The 23,988-nt window shown below is 42.3% G+C and overlaps 1 protein-coding gene across 1 annotated transcript in view; it reads left to right on the plus strand.

Moving 5' to 3' along the window:
- Positions 1 to 23,988, plus strand: part of RYR2 (ryanodine receptor 2) — a 2,714,825-nt gene that overhangs the window by 2,023,061 nt on the left and 667,776 nt on the right. The window contains exons 64-65 of the mRNA XM_069234403.1: positions 682 to 920; positions 7,817 to 7,898. Of these exons, the coding sequence (XP_069090504.1) occupies positions 682 to 920; positions 7,817 to 7,898 (321 nt within the window). The remainder of the gene's footprint in view (positions 1 to 681; positions 921 to 7,816; positions 7,899 to 23,988) is intronic.

A 23,988-nucleotide genomic window follows, 5' to 3' on the forward strand; every position in this document is an offset into this window, starting at 1 on the left:
TGGCACAGTCAGTACTGCAAACCCTTTTGTATCATTTAATTTACAGGTCCACGGCATGTGTAATGCACTTTAATAAGGACTTGTAAGTAAACTGAATATGCCAATTGGGGGATTAAACCAATACCATGTTTTAATGAGAGCACATACACTTTAGCACTGATTAGCAGTAGTAAAGTGCTCAGAAAAATAGGCCCAGCAAAATGGAGGTGAAAAGGCAAAATGTTTAGGGGAAGGCCACTCTAAGGCTGACAGGTCTAACAATAACTCATTACATGTTCTGTGATAGCATTACTAACATCACTGCAACATATGAAATTACATAATTGCTGACAATACTGCGCATGGTGTGGGTATGAGTTACGGTTACTTTAGGTCGCAAGGTATAGCTACTTGAGATAAATAAAACTGGTGAATTTCACTTTTTTTCTCATTTAAACACAGTATTTTCCTAACTTACATTTTTATGTATATTACAAACTACACACACACACAGACACACACATTCTCTCTCTCTCACACGCACACACACACAGACACACCCTACACACACACACCTATGGTTAACATTTGTTCCTTTGCATACAGTTTAGATCTTAATCTAACCTGCCTGGATTGATTTCTGTTTTAAATGTGATTGCTAAAAGTAGATACAATCAAATGTGTTTATTTACATTTACACAGAACTGTGATGAAGACTGGTCTGGAGACTGTAAAAATGGCCCTCCGAGGATTTTTGGACAATGCAGCTGAGGACCTTGAGAAGACTTTAGAGAACCTAAAGCAGGGCCAGTTTACACACACACGAAACCAACCAAAGGGTGTGACACAAATCATTAATTACACCACTGTTGCTCTGTTGCCAGTTCTATCGTCTTTCTTTGAGCACATTGGACAGCACCAGTTTGGAGAAGATTTGATATGTATGTATTCATATTATAACATCTAAATTCATTTAATTGAGAAATTGCTCAGATAATAAACCGTATTTCAACATAACCAAATGTAACCATAACCAAATGTAAGTTGTACTATATTTTTACACTGTATTTATTGCAATATGTCTATAGAGGAGAATGCATGATCCTGTTCTTGATCCAGATGTTTTTTTTCTGTTGGGTATACATTTTTCCCTTTCATGACACAAATATGTTAAAGGTGTGAGGACACTGGTTTGAAACAAAGTCATAATGAGAGACTATACATGTAATTTATTCAGCTCTAGCTGCATATCTCCATCTTCGTTTAAGAGGGTTTTTATAAAGACTCAGGGCTCACATTTAACTGCCTATTTGTGAATTTTCCTAGTATATTTACGGCTCTCCCTATTATTATACTAATAATGCCATTGTCTTAGAGATTGGTGGGCCCTTATTTAAGATATGCTGGATGAAATAGTAGCATATCGAGTATCTGCCTGCCAAGCAGCTGCCGGGGTGGAGAGGCAGTGAAGATCAGCAAAGTACCACTGACTGCACAGTGCAAGCCTCCTGTTACGTCAGTCCTCAATGTCTCAATATATTCTGAGAGTGGCGGACAGGTTTGGCAAGTGGTAGAAGGGAGGCAGAGGGCCCAGAAAGCTTTAACCAGTAGATTCCCTAATTAACCTTTGTGGATGGCAGTGAATTCAAGGGACCAGGTTAGAGTTACACAGATATCTGGCACATGGTGGGCGACTTCTGGTCTATGAAATTAACATTTCCATGCTGCACAACCACGTCTGGTCAAAGAGCAACCAAAGTGATGTCCCTGTTACACAAGCCAGATGTGTTGGAAAATGGATTGGATAACCATACTTTTCTGAAGTTCAGACATGCACGTTTTGGGGTTATTTGTGCTAGTTCAAGCTTCTCTAACAGATTTACTACTACATTGGAGTCACAACATGAAATACCAATACTTCGACCAGGTAATTAGTAAATCAAAATATGATATTATATTTTATGTAATGAATTACTACTTCAGCCTCAGTTCATCCACCCTATATCTGCACAATAGCTAACACTAAACCGAACCCTGACACTGCCAATAATCTAAATTAAATTAAATTGCTTCAGTAACCTTAAACTAATCTTAATGTTAATCCTAATGTTAGCCCGACATTATTCGAAACTTACTTCCATTGTATAATTAACTCTCTATCATTTAGTAATGTAAACCTAACCAAACCATAAATTACATGAAACTATTAAGTATGTTAAAACAAATTCAAATACATAAAATTATATTAAATAAGTCGTAACCTTAACATAACCCCAATACTAACAATAACCCTAAATACAAATACATTTAGTTACATTTATAATTTACGTTAGACTTACCCTAATTCTAACCCCAATGATAACATTAATTTGAATTAACTTAAAATATGTTACAAAATGAATTTAAATTTGAAGTTTTGAGTAACCTTGATCTAATCCTAATGCTATCACTGCCCACAGACTTAAATTGAATGGCATTTGTAATTTTTACGTCATCCTAATGCTAATCCTAATACTAAATATTATTAGTTTAAATTAAAAAATATGGAACCTTGACTTAATCCTCATGCAAAGGTATCCTCACAAGTAAAATTCCCTATTGGTTTTATTTGGATGTAGTGCTTTGAATGTAGTGTCATCGCGTTGTATTACTTTTTAGATCTTTGGGCACACAAGTCTTTGGTGTGTTTGTGGGCAGAAGCCCATGCAAAATACCTTGCTGCTTTTAAGAGCAGTTATTAGGAGAAATATTCAATTCACTGTTTGTGGCTCAACTATCTCTGAAATTGTCTTAGTTAAATTTTATTTAAAAAATGTATATTCACATGGTTAGAAATAAATTTTAATAACAACCACAACCATATGCGTTGAATAGACATTATTTTTTCGGGGTCAAGCTGAATAGCCTCATCTAAATGTGAGTGGATCCATATGTGAATGTCCTTCCTACAATAGACACCCTGGAGTATCAGTTAGACCAGTCAAGCTGATAACCAGCCTAGATTTCAGAGATATTAATCTCCTGGGAACCATCTCACACCACTTAAAAATAGTTTGTTTACCTCAGAGTAGCAGCTGGCTCTGTAAAATGCTAAGCATTACTGTTGGAAATGGCCTTTCTGCAGGTTCACCCCCAAACTTTTTGCCTTCCTCCTCCTCTTTTTCTGACCTAATTTTTGCTGGCTTTAGGACTCTGCGCACCTTACCACTGCTAATCAGTACTAAAGTGCATATGCTCTCTCCATAAAACATGGTGACATCAGCTCATACCCAATTGGCTTATTTAATTTACTTGTAAGCCCATAGTCAAGTGCACTACATGTGCCCAGAGCCTGTAAATTAAATGCTGCTAGTGGGCTGCAGCACTGGATGTGCCACCCACATAAGTAGCCCCCTAACCATGTCTCAGGCCTGCCTCTGCAGTGCCTGTGTGTGCGGTTTCACTGCCACTTCGACGTGGCATTTAAAGGTACTTGCCAAGCCTTAAACTCCCCTTTTTCTACATATAGGTCACACCTAAGGTAGGCCCTAGGTAGCCCATAGGGCAGGGTGCTATGTAGGTAAAAGGCAGTACATGAACATGTGTGCTCTATATGTCCTGGTAGTGTAAAACTCCTAAATTCGTTTTTACATTTCTGTGAGGCCTGCTCCTTTCATAGGATAGCATTAGGGCTACCTTCATTTACTGTTTGAGTGGTAGATCCTGATCTTCAAGGGGTAGCCAAGTCATATTTAGTATGGCTAGAATGGTGATACAAAATCCTGCTTAATGGTGAAGTTGGATTTTATATTACTATTTTAGAAATGCTTCTTTTAGAAAGTGAGCATTTCTCTACACTTAAATCCATGTCTGGCTAGGTTTAGTTGACAGCTCCCTTGTACATTCACTCAGACAATCCCAAACACAAGATGCTCCATCACACTTGCATACATCTGCATATTGAATGGGTCTTCCTGGGCTGGGAGGGTGGAGGGCCTGACACTTACGTGTCAAAGGACAGTAGCCTGCCCTCACACAAAGGACTGCCACACCCCCTACTGGGACCCTGGCAGACAGGATGGAACTGAAAGGGGACCTTGTGCACTTCTAAGCCACTCTTTGAAGTCTCCCCCACTTCAAAGGGACATTTGGGTATTTAAGCAGGGTCTCTGACCCTACCAACTTAGACACTTCTAAGGTAGACACTCTACTTCATCAGACACTTCTTGGCAAGACACTCTTGTCACAGACACTTCCTGGAGAAGAGAACCTGAACCAAAACCTGCAACCTGCCAAAAAGAACTGCATGGCTGCCCAAAGGACTCACCTGACTGCTTTCTGTGAAGGACTACTGCCTTGCTGTTGACCTGCTGCCTTGCTGCTCTCTGGCTGTGCTGAGAAGTGCTCCCCAACGGCTTGGATAGAGCTTGCCTCCTGTTCCCTGAAGTTTCAGGACCAAAAAGACTTTATTCCTGCAAGAAGACCTCCCTGTGCAGCGAAAATGGATGCACAGCCAGCAAAAAACGACGCACAGCCTGCATCTCGGTGAAAAATTCACTGCATGCCGAACTGGAACGACGCAGCCCAACTTCGCAAGGAAAAGATTGATGCAGCACCAGCGTAGCGCCGTAAATTTGACCCATGGCCCACTGGATCGACCCACAGCCGAACCAGAACAATGTAGCCCGACTTCCTGAGAGGAATCGATGCAGTGCCTGCTGTGCGGTAGATAATTCCACGCAATGCCCACCGGATCGACGCAGCCCCTGTGACTTCATCCTGCCAGCACCGGATATCAACCCATCATCCCCAGGGCGCCTGAAAACCCGCAACCCGAAGAGGATCCAAGACCGAGTGCCGAAAATCGACGCAAAGCCTTCCCTGTGTGAAAAATAAATGACGCATCGTCATGTGTGGCCGGAGAAGTCGATGCACACCTTCCTGTTTTCCACACATCTCCTCCTCTGCGGTTCTTTGCGGAGATTTTGAATGCAAACGGGTACTTTGTGTTTGCAGAAGACATTTATTGTTTTTAAGATATTAAAGACACTTTATATCATTTTTACAGTGATATCTCAACATATACTTACTGCATCTTAATCGTTTTGACCTGCATTTTACCAGATGAATTTTCTATATTTTTCTAAACAGTGTATTTTTGTGGTGTTCTACTGTGTTATTGCATGATTTATTGCACACATACTTTACACATTGCCTTCTATGTTAAGCCTGACGGCTCAGTGCCATGCTACCAGAGGGTGGGCACAGGCTAATTTGGATTGTGTGTAACTTGCCATGACTAGAGTGAGGGTCCTTGCTTGGACAGGGGGTAACCTGACTGCCAACCAAAAACCCCATTTCTAACAATTACCCAACTGTGTACATTTATGAGCTGTCCTTGCCTTAACAGTGTTTCTGTTGAATTGCTGAAAATATCTGATGCACCACACACACATTTTTATCACATTTCTAATATACATTGCATCCTATTCATTTCTATGTGAATGGCTGACCTCATTTCCCTTTAGTGAAATGTTGAAATCTACTTTTGCCCAGTTTTCCCTAATTACTTTTCACTTAATGTTTTGTGGTACTTAGAAAATATATCTTCCTATTTAAAACTTTGTTTTGGCCCTACATGAAATTTTTTTTTAATGCTCTTGTTTCTTGTGTTTATTATATTAAATTTTGGTGTCAGCCCATACTATCAACGAGTTCAAAATAAGAGCCAAGTGTGCAAAGATTGAATTTACAAAAAGTAGTTGCAAGTTCCACACCAATATTTCGCTTATCTAATTAGATTTTTCAAAATGGCCTCTGTACTAATAGTTCAGAGAATCACCATTTGTAGCAGGCCGCAGTCTGACCTCCCTCATCAATATTCATACGGTAGGTCACAAGTTGTGACTCATTATGATTGGTGGCCATCACAGGGATGGAGGCCTGCAGGGGTCAGCATACTACAGTATCTGTGATCAATTTTCAAAGATATAATTCTTTTTTTTTTTTAATTAGTTGCTGACTGTTTTCTGTATAGGACTCTGTTTAAAGCATCATTTGTTTAAAAAGTTTGTTTAAGAGTTGGTAGTGGTTCCATGGACCACAACCCACTCTCAAACAAAGGGGAGAGGGTGCCAAATGGCTCCCTTCTAAGTTATGAATGGGTTACCACCTCCCTTGAGGAGTCAGTATCCTATCAATGGTTTGCAGCTGAAACATGGTGTCAGACCACTGATATAGAACACAGCAAATTGCAATTTGAAGGGGACTCTATAAACACACCCATTCCAAACTTCAATGGGTTATCCTTTTTTAAATCTCAAAATTGGTTTCATACATGTATAAAAGCCACCTAGTTGTCACACATCCTGTGATTGATTGAATTCAAATAGCTTTGTACATCTGGCCCATAATTCCTTAATGGAGTCCTCTAGTTGTCTCAATGGGAACTTTTGAATTGGCTGTCAAAAACATTCGGCTACAGCACAGATTGTCAAGCCAGCCTTCTACTTCACTGCCAGTGGTTTTTCCTACAACTGCTTCCCATTTCCAGCACTGCTACATATCAACAGGGGTACCTGCCAGTTATCCCTGCAGTGCCTCTTGCTAATACCGAGATCACCATTTTGGTATTTGTACCTCCGTTCTGAAGCACACGTCCACGTAGCCTTGGAAGGGCCCCTATCTATTACACAGCTCTGTCTTACAGTTGAATACAGGATGCAATACTAATAAATACACTTAATTCCAAAGATCTTTTTGGTATGTACGATCTCAAATTACATACACAAATTGACTCAAACTGCCAACTTCACCATCTGATCACAGAATGAATGCATACAGCAAATATGGAGGCAGGAGTCGCAGTGTCAATTGATCCTGATCTGCAGTGCCATCAGCAACACTGTGATGTCACACTGGCTCCCACTGGTTTCTAAGAAATACATGAAAAGTGTCTTCTTCTGGTAACAACTTTTAAAAAGCCACCAACAATACCATCTTACCACCTGCCCAGTGCTTTAAATGGGCCGGTACTGTCCGGTACTGAGTACCGGCACTTTTTTATTTTGAGAGGGAGAGTACCGGCACATCTCAAGAAAAACGTAATACTTTCAATTGGAGAGTACCGGCACTTCTTAGAAACAAGCAGGTACTCTGATTCAGAGTACAGGCACTTTAATTTTTCCATTTCAAGCACTGCACCTGCCATATGCCCCTCTCCTCTTGCCACAACTGCTTCTCTGACGTGTGAGACATCTCTGTTTTCTTCTGTGGCCCACTGAATAATAACATTCATTGCATTTCAGCTTTGTTGGGTGTGTGCACTTACAAATGTTGTAGCAATCGCACAGAGTAGCATGCTTGCCAAAATAGAAAAAAAATTAAAGAAATAAATAAGAATACCCTAGTGGTTTAGGCTTACATTACTTCCTTCTTAAAGTATAGTTAACGTTTCTTCTTATTTCTTTCTCAATTTTTTGTGAACGGTTGTGAGAAATTGCATTTTATCTGAACATATCTGAAAAGTCAATTTTAGCTACGTTAATAGTTAATACATGTGTCCTTTTTTGCTTTTCAATGTGTGCAACAATATTGGTGTTACACCAGTAATAATAGGCTTAACATAAGGGAAGCACAGGTGCAAGGAAGGACCTGTGTTTGTGCGTGGTTTTCTTAACAAGCCACTATTCAGAAAGCAGTCTGGCAAGCCAAACATCAGAATTAAGAAAAACATGATAATCTGAATTTTTATGGATTTGCGTGGCTCAGAAAATTTATACCTCTGTGTGAATGAAATTATTGGCTGTGACAATCACTTTATTAAATATATGCTAATCCCTTGTTGTCAATCTCCTAGTGGAAGATGATCAAGTTAGCTGTTACAGAATTTTGACAAGCTTGTTTGCTTTGGGGACCAGCAAGAGCATCTATGTTGAAAGGTATGATACAATAATTTTTAATGTGTTCCAAGCTAAAGATCAAGAGGCATGCCCAATAGCAGAATTCAGGATTTGGTGTAATATAATCAACTGTTTTCAAACATGATTACATATTTTTAATTTATTCCAGAGTATATATTGAAAGGTATTTCTAAAGTAAATGCCAATTTGAGTAGGTAAGGTTGAGGTAGGGTTGCCAGGTTTTGTAAACCTAAAACCGGGACATTTTCATGAAAAAGAAGAAAGACTACAATTTTATATAAACTCAGAGGGGGAGAATGACAGTGCTCAATAACATAAACGCACAGACAAGGTACCTATGAAATAAAATGCAGTTTTAAGCCCATTTTCTTACCTGTTAATTTGAATTACGTTGCTTTCTGAGAAGAAGTGCTAAATAGTTCTACTTTGAAGCACATAACAATATACCACCTACTGATTTCACCTGACCCTCTCTGAAAAACAGGAAATGATCCCTGGTCACCCTAGGTTTAAGTAAAGTTCATCACAGGCGATGCAAAAAAAAAAAATTCCTTGTAAAAATAAAAAAGATATAAAAAGAACAGAACAATTTTCACTTTCTAGACATTAGTGCAGGTACAAATTCCCAAACTGTAGCAATAGCAATCACTATGCGACCAATAATTTGATGAAAGTTAAACCTATCACATGAATGCTACAATTCCTAATTCTTCATAATGAAGAAGGATGTTTCGAAAACTTTAATCGCTCTTGCACATGCATCATTACCCAAGCTGCCTAAACATAATATCACAGCTGCTGCACAGTTTGAGTATTGATGTGTATAAATAACTGCTTCAAGTGTGTCTTCCTTAATCCAGTGACATCTGCACAGAGGCACATCATGTAAGCTAATGACTCAAAGTCAAGGCGACAAGTGACAAAGCTGAATGTTTTCCTTACCTACAGGCTTCATTAAGTTCTCTGAGATATCCCGGAAGCTTGACTTTCAGGCACGTTAGCAGTAACAAAATAAATACTCTCATTGGTTCCAATAGCAAAGTCACGATCTAGAAAACGTTTTATTGTAAAAGTCTCTTGCGTCAGTTTCTTTTTCATTAATTCATGCAGCTTTCAATCAGTAACACTTGGAGATATTAAAGATACGTAGCTAGATCACCCTTTGAATTATTGAATATTACTCCCAATGCCCACAAGTCTCAGAAGATACATGAATGATCTGAGTTTATTAATACTTGTGAAATAAAGTGTTTTAATTTGAATGTTTCAGGCAACTCTGTCTATTTTATTTAGTTTAATTTAGAGGCAGGTTTGCCAGTGTATGCCATGGACCAGAGTCCCAAGATAAAGCTGATTTTCCAAGAAAAGGCTTTCGAAATGGAAATCAGAGACTCATAAATCGAAACGAGAGTTTGAGCTCCCTGTATTTCTCAGCAATTTCCTTAAATTCTTTATACCATTTAGGAGCTGTCTCAAGTGGCACCAAATGCACAGGGCTCTGGGGGTCACATTATAATTCAATAGTTATCATAAATTCTCTTCACCTGGTGTGAGATGCAAAAGTTTTGTTTTTAGATGAACAAGGCTTCAGTCCTTATGATTGTTTCTTAAATGTTTAAGTCATCCACTGAATTTTTCAATCAACCTTATATGGAAACTTCCAAGTACTGCTTTTCTCTAGGCTAGGGACTGTGATGAAAACGTTGGTATGAACACAGGATGTTCAGTTTTAGATATCAGTCTCCATTTAAATGTATAATTTAGTTTTTCATTCCAGCAAAGCAATTTCCCCAGTGCAGTTACTTTTCTTAAATTGTATATGCGGAGACAACACACTAATTTCAAGCTAAGTACAAATATTTGTATACAGCTTGCAACCACACTAAACAATCTCTCAGGCCCATATTTATACTTTTTTAGCGCCGCATTTGCGTCTTTTTTTGACGTAAAATCGGCGCAAACTTTCAAAATGCAATGGAAGTTTGCGCCGATTTTGTGTCAAAAAACGACGCAAATGCGGCGCTTAAAAAGTTCAGGCCCATATTTATACTTTTTGACGCTAAACTGCGGTAACGCAGTTTAGCGTCAAAAAATTTAGCGCCGTCTAACGCCATTCTGAAGCGCCATGCGGGCGCCGTATTTATGGAATGGCGTTAGCCGGCGCTAGCAGACCGGCGCTGCCTGGTGTGCGTGGAAAAAAAACACGTAGACCAGGCAGCGCCGGCGTAGGGGGAAAATGGCGTTAGGGCGTCTTAAAATGGGGCAAGTCAGGTTGAGGCAAAAAAATCGCCTCAACCCGATTTGCGCCATTTTTTTCGACGCCCAGACGCCATTTAAATGACTCCTGTCTTAGTAAAGACAGGAGTCATGCCCCCTTGCCCAATGGCCATGCCCAGGGGACTTATGTCCCCTGGGCATGGTCATTGGGCATAGTGGCATGTAGGGGGGCACAAATAAGGCCCCCCTATGCCACCAAAAAATATTCAAAATATAAAAAATTATACTTACCTGAACTTACCTGAATGTCCCTGGGGTGGGTTCCTCCATCCTTGGGTGTCCTCCTGGGGTGGGCAGGGGTGGCAGAGGGGGTCCCTGGGGGCAGGGGAGGGCACCTGTGGGCTCATTTTGAGCCCACAGGCCCCTTAACGCCTACCCTGACCCAGGCGTTAAATAGTGGCGCAAATGCGGGGTTTTTTGACCCGCCAACTCCCGGGCGTGATTTTTGCCCGGGAGTATAAATACGACGCATTTGCGTCGCCGTCATTTTTTTAGACGGGAACGCCTCATTAACGCAAGGAAGGCGTTCACGCAAAAAAATGACGCTATTTGCCCATACTTTGGCGCTAGACGCGTCTAACGCCAAAGTATAAATATGGCGTTAGTTTTGCGCCGAATTTGCGTCGAAAAAAACGACGCTAATTCGGCGCAAACGGAGTATAAATACGGGCCCCAGTGTTTTTACTGACAATGTGAAAGCCAGCATCTCCTTTTCCATAAGGGAATGCAAGTTCTCTGAGCCTTTCAAGTCTTGACAGGCAAATGCAATGGCATTTTATCCATTCTTTTTTGAGTAACCACTGCATCTACACCTTTGTAATTGACAGTGATACTGATTGGACTCCCTAAAGTAAAAGGTTGCAGGATTGGTGCCTTTAACAAATCTGATTTGATTCATGAAAATGCTCGTTGCTCCCCATAAAATGTCTATTTTATTTAACATATTTATAATACATTCAACAATAATAGTAAAAGTTGGAAAAAAACTAGTGTAGAATTCAAAGAGTCATATAAAGGACACAACGTGTTCTTGGTTACATGGATGAGGAGCATCTTCAATAGCTTTAGTCAAATTGGAAATAGGACTAATGCTATGAGCACTAACTATGGCCCTCATTTTCACCCTGACGGTCCTCTTACCGCCAGGGCAAATGTGGCGTTATTACTGCTAACAGGCTGGCAGTTGGCCACATCTCCACTCATACCGCCATAGCGGTATGAACCGCCGGGCCAGAGATGTATATCTCTGACCCGGTGGTCAACAGTAAACTGCTGGTGGCATTATGAGCCGGCCTACTGCCATGGTTTCTGCGACGGTAGCACTGCCACGAAAACCACGGTGGTAGGGCTACCGATAACAGGGAATTCCTTTGCTGTCACCGGTAGACGGCTTCCCCACCACCCCAGCAAGCATCTGACCCACTCTACCCCCTGCACACATAGCAGCCTACACCCCCTACACCACCCACTACACACATAGTGCCCCCACCCCTACACACATAGCGCTCCCTCCCTGCATACATGCACACATACACCCACATGCACCACGCATACACCCATTCACTAACACTACCATACTTGCATTCACTCACACATACTCACAAGCATTCACTCACACTTCCATACACCCATTCACTAACACTTCCATACATGCATTCGCTCACACATACTCACACGCATTCACTCAAACTTCCACACACCCATTCACTAGCACTTCCATACTTGCATTCACTCACACATACTCACACACATTCACTGACACTTCCATACATGTATTCACTCAGACTTTCATACACGCATTCGCTCACACATACAACCATGCAAACACCACAACACTCACAGTTGCATTCATACACTCACACACACATTCTTACACACACACAGACACCACACACTCACACACAACACCTCCCACTCTCCCACCTCCCCCTCCTGTTGGATGTCTGACTTACCTTGTCCGGCGAGGAGGTCATCTGGCAGGAAACAGGAAGCGGCGCTGTTACCGCCGGCAGCGGCCAGCCAGCAGGACACTGCTAGGCCCTATTAATGGTCTTAATAAGGCTGGTGGCGCCCTACTGGTGGGGCGGTGCTGGTGGTAGCAGCGCCAGTGCGCCGCCATCCGCCAGCATGGTTACTGCCAGATCTCTGCCCTAAGTGTGGCAGAAATCAGCAGTAACCATAAAATGGCAGGCGGAAGACCACCAGCACTGGCGATCTTCTGGAACCTGTTGCTTTGGCGGTCTCGCTTTGAGACCTCCAAAGTCATAATGCGAGCCTATGTGACTTACATAATCTATTGGATAGAGACTTCTGGCTCAAGATTCCTTACCTTTAAATTTCCCAGGTTTCAGGCCACATCTGGAAACTTTTGCTTGAGCAATGCCTCTTCATGTGCCGTTGAGTTGCTCCGTTCAGTTTTGCGTGGCATCATTGGCGGCGGATGTGATGTTGGGGTCACCTATATAGTTGCCACCGAGGCACGTGGACATCAGTTCTTTTCTTTTCACACCAGTTATCACAGATCAGGAGGGAGCTACCCCACTGTTGTTTTGTAACAGGCTTTTTCGAAGTTTTGTTGAGTATTTTTTGAGAAGTGTGTCGAGATGACATCTAGGAAGGTACGATTCAAGCTGTGTGGTGCCTGTCACCATGCCATTTCGGTTACAGACGCTTGCTTAGTCTGCCTATGGTGGCTCGAGTGCGACCACGACTCAAAGTTATGCTCAGACTGCCAGGCCATGGCTTCGAAAGCTTTCAGGAAGCAGTCTCTGAAGCTGCTTATGGCCCAGCAGTCAAAGTCAACCAGCGCAACTACTAAGAGGTCATGGTCCTGATCGAGGAGATGGTCGTGGACCTCTCTAGGGGCCCCAAGTCCTCTCCTTCCCACTCGAGGTCCTCAGGGCACTCGGGAAAGAGGCACAAGAAGAAGAAGAAGTCTAGGTGAACTTCGACTTCACCTCATTCATAGGCCAATGCGACAAGTTCGGAGCATAGGTGTTCCAGGCACGATTGCGCGGAATCAATGTCAGGTCCCACTCTGCACCTCCCTCCATTTCTGGGAGCCAGAATGAGGCCCGCTCATGTAAAAGACTTCTGCAAGGCCATGTGCTGCGTATTCAAGTGAGCTGACCTCTCCGGAGCACCTTTGGGCCCCGCTAGTTCAGTGGAGGCCCTACCAGGTTCTGTGCAGGCAGCTTCAACCCTGATGGGGTCTCAAATACGAATCTGGATCCGGACCTGCGCCGATCACACCCAGGTGTCCTTCTCTGGCACCCGTCATAATGTTGATTCTGCCTCATTCTGATTTCAGACGATCCGGAACGGCATTGCACAATGCTGATTCCAGTGCCGACCGTGCATACAGGTGCCAGATCGCTGCCTGAGCCTTATTTTCAGCAGCGAGACATGAAAGATTGGGAGAGGTCACTGGACCCTTTAGACCACCAGAGAGAGAGGTCAATCAACTGATCTGAGGAACTAGAAGTGAACTGGACACCTCTCCAGATACTGGCTTACTTTCTTGCTCCACTTTGTTTCCAGAGGAGGGAGCTTCCTATGCAATTTTGGTGTGTAGCGCAGCGGAGGTCCTTGACCTCAAACTGCACTCTGTGGCTGTCAAGACAAGCATCTTGACTGAAGTGCTTCAGCTTGGGGCTTCCACTTCCGAACCCCTTCTGCCCCTTAATGAGGCACTTACTAAAGCCCTGTTGGGAACTTGGTCCAAGCCCAGCACCGGGGCTCCTGTAAACAGGACAATTGCCTGCCGCCATCGCCCTGCACTGGGCAACCATAGTAACCTCAGCCACCAACCCACCACTGAGAGCTTAGTAGTCTAAGCCTCAACTTGCCATAGTGCATTCCCTTCCACTCCTCCGAACAGGGAATCCAAGAGGCTTTACCAGCATGGGAAGAAGATGTTTTCTTCTACCAGCCTGGCATTGAAGTCAATGAACACATCATGCTTATTGGGCACTTTCTCCCATACTTTATGGGATACGGTTGCGTGGGTACTGCCACAGGTCCCTGAGGAGGCCAGGGTCATCGTCTCCCAAGTGGTGAAAGATGGGTGGGACGCAGCGACTTCCACCATTGACTTGGGCGGAGCGGTTTCATCGACTGTGGCTGAGAACATCTGGCTTTTTGGGGGATGTCCATGCACATCTTATGGACATGCCCTTCAACAGAATTTGCTTATGTGGCGAAAAAGGAAGCCTCATTGCTGGAGCATTTTAAGGACTCTTGGGCTACGGCCAAGTCCTTGTGGCTCTCGACGAGCCCTTGTCCAACATCTGCGTTTCGCCCCTTTCGTAGCCACGAAGGGTCATCTGCCACCCAGCATCTGCAGCCTTGAAAGCCCTTCTAGTTTAGTTTGGCAGGACCATACTTGTCCAGTTGGAGGGAGAATTCAACATCATCTCCTCCACTTGTAGCCCATTACATTGGATGCATGAGTTCTGCAGATCATTCAGAAGGACTATGCCCTGCCTCTCCAATCCTTTACTCCCCCAATACCGCCAACATTTGAACAACTTGTGGAGGATCATATGTCTATGCTCTGAGAGGAAGTTATGGCTCTCTTGTTCAAGGGAGCCATAGAAAGGGTCGAAATATGAGAAGTAGGCAGTGGTTGTTAATATCCCAAAAGAACAAGGTTCTTTGCCCTATTTTAGACTTACAGAGTTGTTGGTAGTACTGGACTCACAGGATGCGTATTCTCACATTCCCATCCTGCCTGCCCACAGGCGTTAACTGTGGTTCAAGGTAGGTCACAAGCCCTTTCAGTACAGTGGGCTCCCATTTGAACTTACCAGCACCCCTTGGGTGTTCAGCAAGGTGATGACTGGTGAAGCTCACCTGTGCATGTTAGTGGTTTTGGTCTTCCCCTACCTCAAATACTGGCTGTTGAAGGCAGCTTTCTCCAGCTGTCTTCTTCCACCTTCAGACTATGGCAAACCTTCTGTGTTTACTAGGGTTCAGTATAAACACGCCGAAATTACACGTGACTCCCTCTCAGATGCTCTCTTTCATCAGAGCTGTTCTGGACACAGTGTATTTTCAGGCTTATCCTCCCAAGCAGTGAGTCCAGGTTATTCAGGTTATGATACCAATGTTTTGGCCTGTATCCTGGATTTCGGTGAGACTGACTCTGAGGCTGTTGGGTCTCATGGCCTCCTGCATCCTAATGGTAAATCATGCCAGATGGCATATGCAGGCTCTGCAGTGGGATCTAAAGTTTCAGTGGGTGGAGCATCAGGTAAATCTCTCTCACATGGGCCAGATCTCAGAGTGAAGTGAGAAAAACCTGCAGTGGTGGATTACAAACCATGATTGGGTAAAATGCAGACTTCTCTCCCTACCCCAACCAGACCTCACAGTAGTGACAAATTTGTCTCTTTTGAGATGAGGCAGCCATCTGGGAGAGGTGGAGTTCAGACGACTCTGGTCTAAGGCATAAACCGGGCTTGACATCAATCTGCTGGAGCTTCGGGCAGTCCGACTAGCAATGAGGACATTTGTTCCCACTGTCAAGGGGAAGTTAGTGCAGGTGTTCATGGACTACACCACCGCCATGTAGTACTGCAACAAGCTGGGTGGGGTGGATTTGTGGATGCTTTGTCAAGAGGCCCTGCGTTTCTGGGCATGGAATGAACAGCAGAGCATAACCCTGGTTGTTCAACACCGGGCAGGTCCTCTGAATGCCAGGGCGGGTGAACTCATTTGTCGATGCATAGTGGATCACAAGTGGTGTCTCCAATGGAAGGTGGCGCAAGTACTCTCCCAGTAATGGGGAGAGCCTTCGTTTGCTCTGTTTGCCTCCGAAGAGAATGCACAATGTCAGCTGTATTGCACGTTGGAGTTTCCAAAATTTCTGATATGCTTAGTAAGTGACAATGGACACTAGTCTTTGAATCCATTAAAAGACTGACAGCATGACACCCCACAACAACATTTAACTTGAGATGGTCTTTAGACAGCTGTTTTGCTGAATCAGTACATAGTATGAGACCTTCCTCACACAATTGTAGAGCCTGTTCTTATTGCACATCATTCACCTCCCTGACTTACAAATTTTTCTTCATGCATACTTTCAAAAAATGTCCTAAAGTTCCACATGGATTGCAATTTTTCTTCATTGCAGGGGTAGAACTTGAAAACAAGCAACATGACGTGTGGAGCCACACAGATAACATCAGTGAGGCCTATTTTGAGGAGAAGCTCTCTTGAGTGACACTTTGTTCCAGATTCTCAAAGGTTTAGAATTGGTTTAGCGTTACTTTTTAAATGCTAAACCAATGCTAAACTTTTTTTGGCATTCACAAAGCAATGCAAATAGGCATTTGCGTTGGTTTGTGTAGCAAGTAGCAAATCGCTACATTGCATTACTTTGCGTCAAGGGGAAGTTACATGCGGGTACCCGTGCTACCACCCATGCATTTTGACACTAAACCCGATTCTGAAACATCAGAAGAAAGGGTTTAGCGCAGAAAATTAACACCTTACAAAAGCATGCGCAAAACAGAGAAATTTTTCATTTCTCCCTGCTTTTCTGACAGCATGTGTGCTGCACTGTACAGCACACATACAGAGTGGGAAAAGCATTTGCACTTGTCTAGGCATAGTATTTTGTACGGGAAGGAAACCCTTTTTGTACAAAACCAATGCTAGACTCATGCACACACCCTAGCACTATGCCGCTAAGGTGTGTGTGTGACGCACAGCAGCTGAAAACAGCACGTGCGCTCGGGAAAGGGGAGAAGGGTGCAGTTTCTATGAGAATATGGCAAACTCCTGCTCTCTCCTTGTCACGCAACGCAGCACTGCAGCTCTGGGTGCTGCGCTGTGTTGCATATCACCTACCAGAATCTGGTCCTTTGTTTTCTAAAGTATCACTCTTGAAATTGCAGATTTGTTCAGCTGGTTTTCCTCTAATAATTTTCATGTCCTCTTGAGAGGCATCTATGATGGAAGCAACTTCAATAGCTTTAGCAAGTGTATTTTTGTTGAAAGACAGAGGCTTTTCTTGTATAACTTTGCTGTAACATCTGACAACAAGTAGAACTCTTTAACTTGATCTGTGAAGTTATGAAATTCAAATGAAGAGGCAAATATTCTTAGTGCTGTGATGTACGTTTGAGCTAATTTATCACTCTTCTGCTCTCTGAAAAATAGTTTGGATCTCCTTATGGTGATTGTTTTTGAGCACCGAGGCATAGTTCAAATCTTTTAAGAGCTTCTGGAATTCATCTAATTCTTCTCCTTCTGTGGCTGTAGAAAGTGTTAAATCTTCAAATATGTGTTGGCCTTCTCTCCCCAAATAATGTCCCAAAATTAATTTCATCTATGTTCTAAAATGTTGCACATTAATAGCACCTATATGTATGTTAAAAGATCTGTGTCAGTAGTTCAACTCTATGAGTAGTTAACATGGAGAATCCAAGTATAACAGTGGTGACCTTACAGTATGCATGCTTTCTATACATACCACTAGTAAAATAAAAAGCAAAACGAGAAAGTTCATGCACTGGTAATCTAACAGGTGTGGCAACATGAGATGTATTTGTTTGAAATAACAAAAAGTGATTCTGAACTTTAAAATTTGACATGACATGGAATAGATAGTGGAGCAGTAAATAACAATTTCACTGTACTGTTGAAGTGTACTCAAGTCACTGTTTACTTTTAAAACGGTAAACATCAGCATGTGTTTAATAAATTGTGTAAGAAAAACATCAATGTGCACAGATAATGAGAATAAAATAGTACTTAAAACTAAAAGTGGGCGAAATTGGCAGAGTTTAATTCCATGGAATTACATAAAAAGTTCACATGGTTCTGCTAAATTTTGTGATGGAGTGTAGTGGGCATTTGGCACTATTTCCATAGCGCAAAATGCATCCATGCATCCAAAAATGGATGCCAGGATGCATTTTGCACTATAAAAATATTGGAGCCAAATACCACTTGGTGCCCTTGCATATTATTTAGTGATTACAACTTTTAATCACTGCAAAGTATGCAAGGCACCAGTGAGCTGTATATGCTGTGGTTTCTAAACTTTTGAAACCACTGCATAATTTAATTCTACCTGTGGAGCGGCGGAATTTTAATCAATCAGTACCTTCACATTACAAGAATAACACAGAATTACAAAAATTTCTCCTATTTTGCTGGTGGAATTGAAACCTCTGCCCATGCTGAATTAAAACGCGTAATTGATGTTCTAGAAATATGATTATTATAGTAGTACAACACTTGGTAGAAAGTTTCAAAGCATGCGCATCACTGATGTGTGCAATCTGTAATAATATAGGGGTGTGCATATCACCCAAAAAGTGCAACATTCATTCCACAATAGTAAAATATGCCCGCCATTGGTGTGCCTGTCACCACAACACACTTGTTCACAAATGGCGTTATGTGCAAGTTAAACGCCGGGGTTCTTTCTGACGGAGCCTGCACAGGGAAAGTGGGATAACTAAGAATTATTGCCGATATTGAAGAAGCTGAAGCACAGGCATGACTTAAAAGTTTGAAAAAAAACACAAAGTAAGCAGAGAGGTGCATAGACAAATGTGAATAAAGAAATCCTATGGTGCACTAGGAACTCATTAGCAACATGGAGCCAACATTCACTTCAAGGTAAGTAAAACTAGGTTTATATGTACACAGCTTGCGACCACAGGGAGAGCACTGAAAAATTACCATCTCTAACAGGAGCCACCTCTTCATGGTCAGGTCAGAGTCTCGATAGAAGTTTGTGCACAGGCAAGCAATCACATAAGCGCAGGTGTGCACAATCATGGGACATAACAGTGTACTTTTTTAGGAAATCCTTTGATCCTTTTAAGCTGAAAGAATAAGTATTCTTCAAAAAAGCAGGATGGAACATGGAATAAAGCCGTCCCCTTTCACAACTGGTCTCCTTAGCAAATATTTACATCTTCAAACATCCAAATCAACATCCAAATAATTCAGTAATGATTCAGTAATTATCAATGTAAATTTAATGATGTGGCTTGTATTCAATATTTCCAAAGAAATTCTACCAAAACGTAATTACTTCCTTTATAAACAATAAAGGTAATGTCAATGTATCTCCTACAGAGTAGTAAATTGTTTATCTGTCTGTCATTGTTAAGATAGTCCCTGTCTCATAATTGTAAAGGAAGATATTAGATTAGGAGCAGCCTTTAGTATATTCCATAAATGTTCCTGCAATCTACCATGAAAACATGTTCTCCATTAAAAGAATTTGTAATGCAAAATGTGCTGAATCTGCTATTAAACAAGTGTTTTATTTGCCACTTAACTTGGATCTCTAATGGTGGCCTGCTCTAAAGTTTCTAATCCCTCAACATAGGAGATTGATGTCTTTAAGGAAATAACAAAAATGTTTCTTTAATGAATTCCTTCAGAAATATTTATATTCTGTAACTGTTTCACAAACATCATCACCCTACTTATTAAAGGCTGTCAACAAATACATTTATGGGTTGGAAAAAATAAATCACACTTGGAATTATTTGTCTGCATTGGAAGTCAAGAAGATGTTAATTCATCTAGGGCACATCTAAATAGTTGGATTCCAAACATTCTTCTATGTCAGAAAAGTCTTAGGGCCTGATTTAGAGTTTGTTTGGCTGAAGGGTACTTTGTCACAAACATGACAGATATCCTGTCCACCTTTTTACAAGCACCATAGCATATAGTACACTTGTAATAAGGCAGGCAGGATATTTGTCATGTTTGTGACGTAGTAACCCATCTGCAAAATTCTCAGACAGGTCCTTAGCTTTTCCTATTAAGCCTCCAGAATCCATAGCATTGCAGCACTTGCTCAGTATTTTTAAAAACTCAACATAGATTCAAAATCCCATAATACATAATGTTTGTATCTGGCAGATGTTGCTTATTTTTTTATTCACACTCTTATCAGTATCCTTTAAAGGTATATTTATCTGCTGATTAGATTTTGATTAATTGAGAACTAATCTCTTTCATCGTAATATTCTGTCGATGATGTGCAGTCTTACACTGTATTTTTTAGAACATTTTAAGCCATTTTTTTCAAACAGACGCTTTACTACTCACTGATGGCACAAATGTAGACTTATATGGTTTACATACATACCACTGTAACTTAGAGGTATTTAACATCTAGCTCAGCAAGCAACCCCAGTGCCTTGAGAGCCCCACGGGTGATTTGCCGAGCTTTACAAATCCTTGATTGATTGATTGAACATGCTGAAAATACCTAAGCCTGACACATACATGTTAAACGTGTAAGTCACTCTGTAATTTCTAAAAATAGATTTGAATCAAGGCAATAATGTTTATTGGATTAATGTGCAGTTTCTTGTAGTATCTTACCAATCACTGATACAAGTACCCTGTCCCCTTGCATTAGCTTTAGAGGGAGGTGAACCACAAAAAAAGCACATATTCTTAAATGAATGTCTCTCTTGCCTTTTTGAATAACAATTTGTGCTCAGTGTTGGTGGCTGTTTAACATACTCCTCATTCTCTTTGTGAAAAGCATGCTAGAGATACCTGAAGATTATTGTTAGAGATTGGGTTGTTGGTTGACTGAGGTGTGAACCTTAGTCAAGCAGCAACCACAATCCTTGTCAAGGTAAATGTCAGACAAACCCTAAATTAACCTTTGCTGTCCCTCTAGTAGCTTGGCAGAAAGCAGTCATGCTTAATGTAGAGGCAGCAAGTTAAGTATTTACGTGACACGTCAAACAGTAAAAACAGTGGAAAAAGCTCACAAATGATTCCACACCGTGTTAGAAAAAAAGAGCATGTGTAATTAATAAAACAAGACCAAAACAACAAAAAAAACAATAGATAGAACTTGGGTTAGGAATTTTTAAAAATTAAATTGTAAAATAGTGCTTAGAAGCAAGAAGCGCCAGTCTGGGATAGCTGGTCATGCCGGACCAGGAAAAAGTCAAAAGTTCAGGCTGACAATGATGGAACACATGCTGGATACAGGGACCCAGTGGCTGCGTCAACATTGAAGATGCGGGGTGCAGCAGAAACAATGCACAGTTGTTGATCTCCACAGTGAAGGAGATGCATTGATTTTTGCCATGCTGTACATGAGATGTGTTGAGTTTCTCCATGCAGTGGCAGCGATGTGTTAGTTCTGAGATGCGGTGGGTCCAGAGGTGATGCATCAGGTCTGGTTCTGCAACGGCGGTGACACGCTGGTTCGGTTCCATGCAACAGGAGAGATGTACCTTTTCTGATCCTCGCAGCAGTAGTGATGCACCGGTCCTGATCCACACAGCGGCAGTGATGTGTTGGGTTGACAGGGGATGCATTGGGACTGCTGGAGCAAGCACCTTAGGTCTCACTTCCAAGGGTTCAGAACTTGGGTGGCACGACTTGGCAGGGTAGACACACAGATGGCAGAAGTAGGTTGGTTGGAAGTCTTTTATGTCCCTGAGAATTCAGGGACTTCAGATCAGGAAACCAGTTGGCTGGTCCTTGGAGTCACTCTGGATTCAAGTGATGCAGGTCCAGTTCTTCTCATGTATGCAGGGGGACAGCCGGCAGCCCAGTAAGACAGGAGTCCAGCAGAGCAGCAGTTCAGCAGAGTGGCAGTCCTTTAGCAGCACATCAGCCTTTCTTTCTAGCAGAGGAGTCACAGGTTGGTGGTGTCAGAGGTCCAGTACTTATACACAATTGGGCCTTTGAAGTGGGGAAGACTTCAAGGACAGGCCTTTGAAAGTGCACAGAGGTCCTGCCCTTCCAGCCCTGGCTTCAGACGCACTACAGGGGGCTATGCAGCCCTTTGTGTGGGGACAGTACACAGCCTATTCAAATGTAAGTGAGACTGTGGCTAGCTCCTCCCTCCCATCCTGCTAGGACGGCCAATCAAGGCCCATCAAGTCACACCTAAGTTCCCATTGTGTGTGGATATCTAGGAGAAATACACAAAGCCCAGCTGTCACCTACCCAAGACAAATTATCAGAGACAGACAGCAGGCACAAAATAGCTAAAGTAAGAAAATGCCAACTTTCTAAAAGTGGCATCTTCAGAATTACAATTTAAAATCCATCTCCACCATAAGTTGTGATTTTGAATTGTGATGCCAGAGACACCAAATTCGAAAACCCTATCTTTTCCAGTTTGTGAATTACACTTCTAAGATGTAATAATGTAATCCAAATATTTTTGTATTGGAAAAATAGGCCTTGCTGTATTGAAAATGACTTTTGGAGTATTTTACTGCCAACACATGCAAAACACAAGAATGCATGTTTTGCCTTTTAAATAATTGCACTGGCTAGCAGTGGGAAAGTGCCCAGAGTCCCATAACCAGCAAAAACGAGGTCAGAAAAGTGGAGGAGTCAGGCAAAATGTTGGGGGACGGTGTCCACCCTAAGACTGTCAGGTCTAACATGTATAAATAGAAGGTAGATTGTTAAGTGATTTTAATGTATTACAGAAAAAAATCTCCGATACGGTACATTGAAAATAAAACTATGACAATTAGAAAAATGTATCCCAAAATAACCCTGATGCACAAAATGATTTCAAACTCCTTTTATTGAAGCCATGCTTGAGAGCAGAGCATGCCTCACAATCAAATTCCTGTCCTTCTGGAGTAAGCTTTTTTTTAATTCAGTGTTAGATTAGTTTAGGACAGCTGAAGTTGCAAAATTGTAAAACAGCAGAAAAGTTCAAAAATATGACAGACTTCGAAGAGAGATTTTACTTTCTGGAAGAAGAGTTTGGAGCTCATTATCAGTTTGGCAGCAGTCACCTACGGGACAGCAAAACTCATGGGGAGGACACCACCGACATAGTGGTGACGTCCCCCCCCAAGCGTATTACAATACTAGCTGACTAGCGGGAACATTGTAATACGCATTCCCGCCAGGCTGACTGGCGGGAACAGTGTTAGGATATTGGTCTCTGCTCCTTTAAGAGATCAAAGGCCAATATTCTAACACTCCACCAGCATCGGAATGCACACTGTCTGCAGAGCAGACAGTGCGCATTCCGGCAATGCCTGGCGTGGGCATGGACAGTGCAGTGGTCCCCCGTGTGGCCCCTGGCACTGGCTTTCCACAAGTCTTTTCATGGCGGGGTTCTCACCATGAAAAGGCTGTGGGAGAGAGCGTTGTAACCAGTGCCTCCCTGGCTGGTTTCAAGCCCAACTGCCGTCACCACATTGGGAACCATGTTCCCAGCAGGGATGGTGGTCCCCTGGCGGGTTTACCCGCCAAGGTTGTAATTAGGCAGTCAGACCGTCAAAGTTGCACAGACCGATCTTCAACGCGAGTGTGGTGGTCCTCGGACCCCAACACTCATAATGAGGCCCTTAGCGTGGAAAATAAAATGTTTTGGATAAACATACTCTGGTACACTCTGAAATGGGAATACTAAACATGTTAATAGTGATGGATATTTAGAAAAGTTAAAAACAGATGGGTTGTCTGAGAAATGGTCTCTCTTCTGCTATTTTCTTGGTTAGCATTTACTGATGGGGCGGAATAATGATTCTATTGGTCATGCTATGGTAAAGACAGTGATCATCCCTATGTAAGCAAACCATGAACTAGACTGAAATGGGTCCTATTCAGCTCTGAACTGAATCAGAATGATATAACTCCTTGATGTGCATGTTAAATTTAAAACAAATGGCCACCAGGCCTAGGTCCCACTGCAGCACAACGGAGACTTCCTATCTCTGAGGCTGCCACTCTTCGAGGGCACTCTAAAACAGTGTAAGTCTGCAAATGTTTAAGTAATAGGACTTCAAAGGAAAGTCATCAGCTTGGGCCAGATCCTCATATGTTCTTTTGGGGTACA

Source organism: Pleurodeles waltl, chromosome 5 (genome assembly GCF_031143425.1).
Source record: "Pleurodeles waltl isolate 20211129_DDA chromosome 5, aPleWal1.hap1.20221129, whole genome shotgun sequence".
Lineage (NCBI taxonomy): Eukaryota > Metazoa > Chordata > Amphibia > Caudata > Salamandridae > Pleurodeles > Pleurodeles waltl.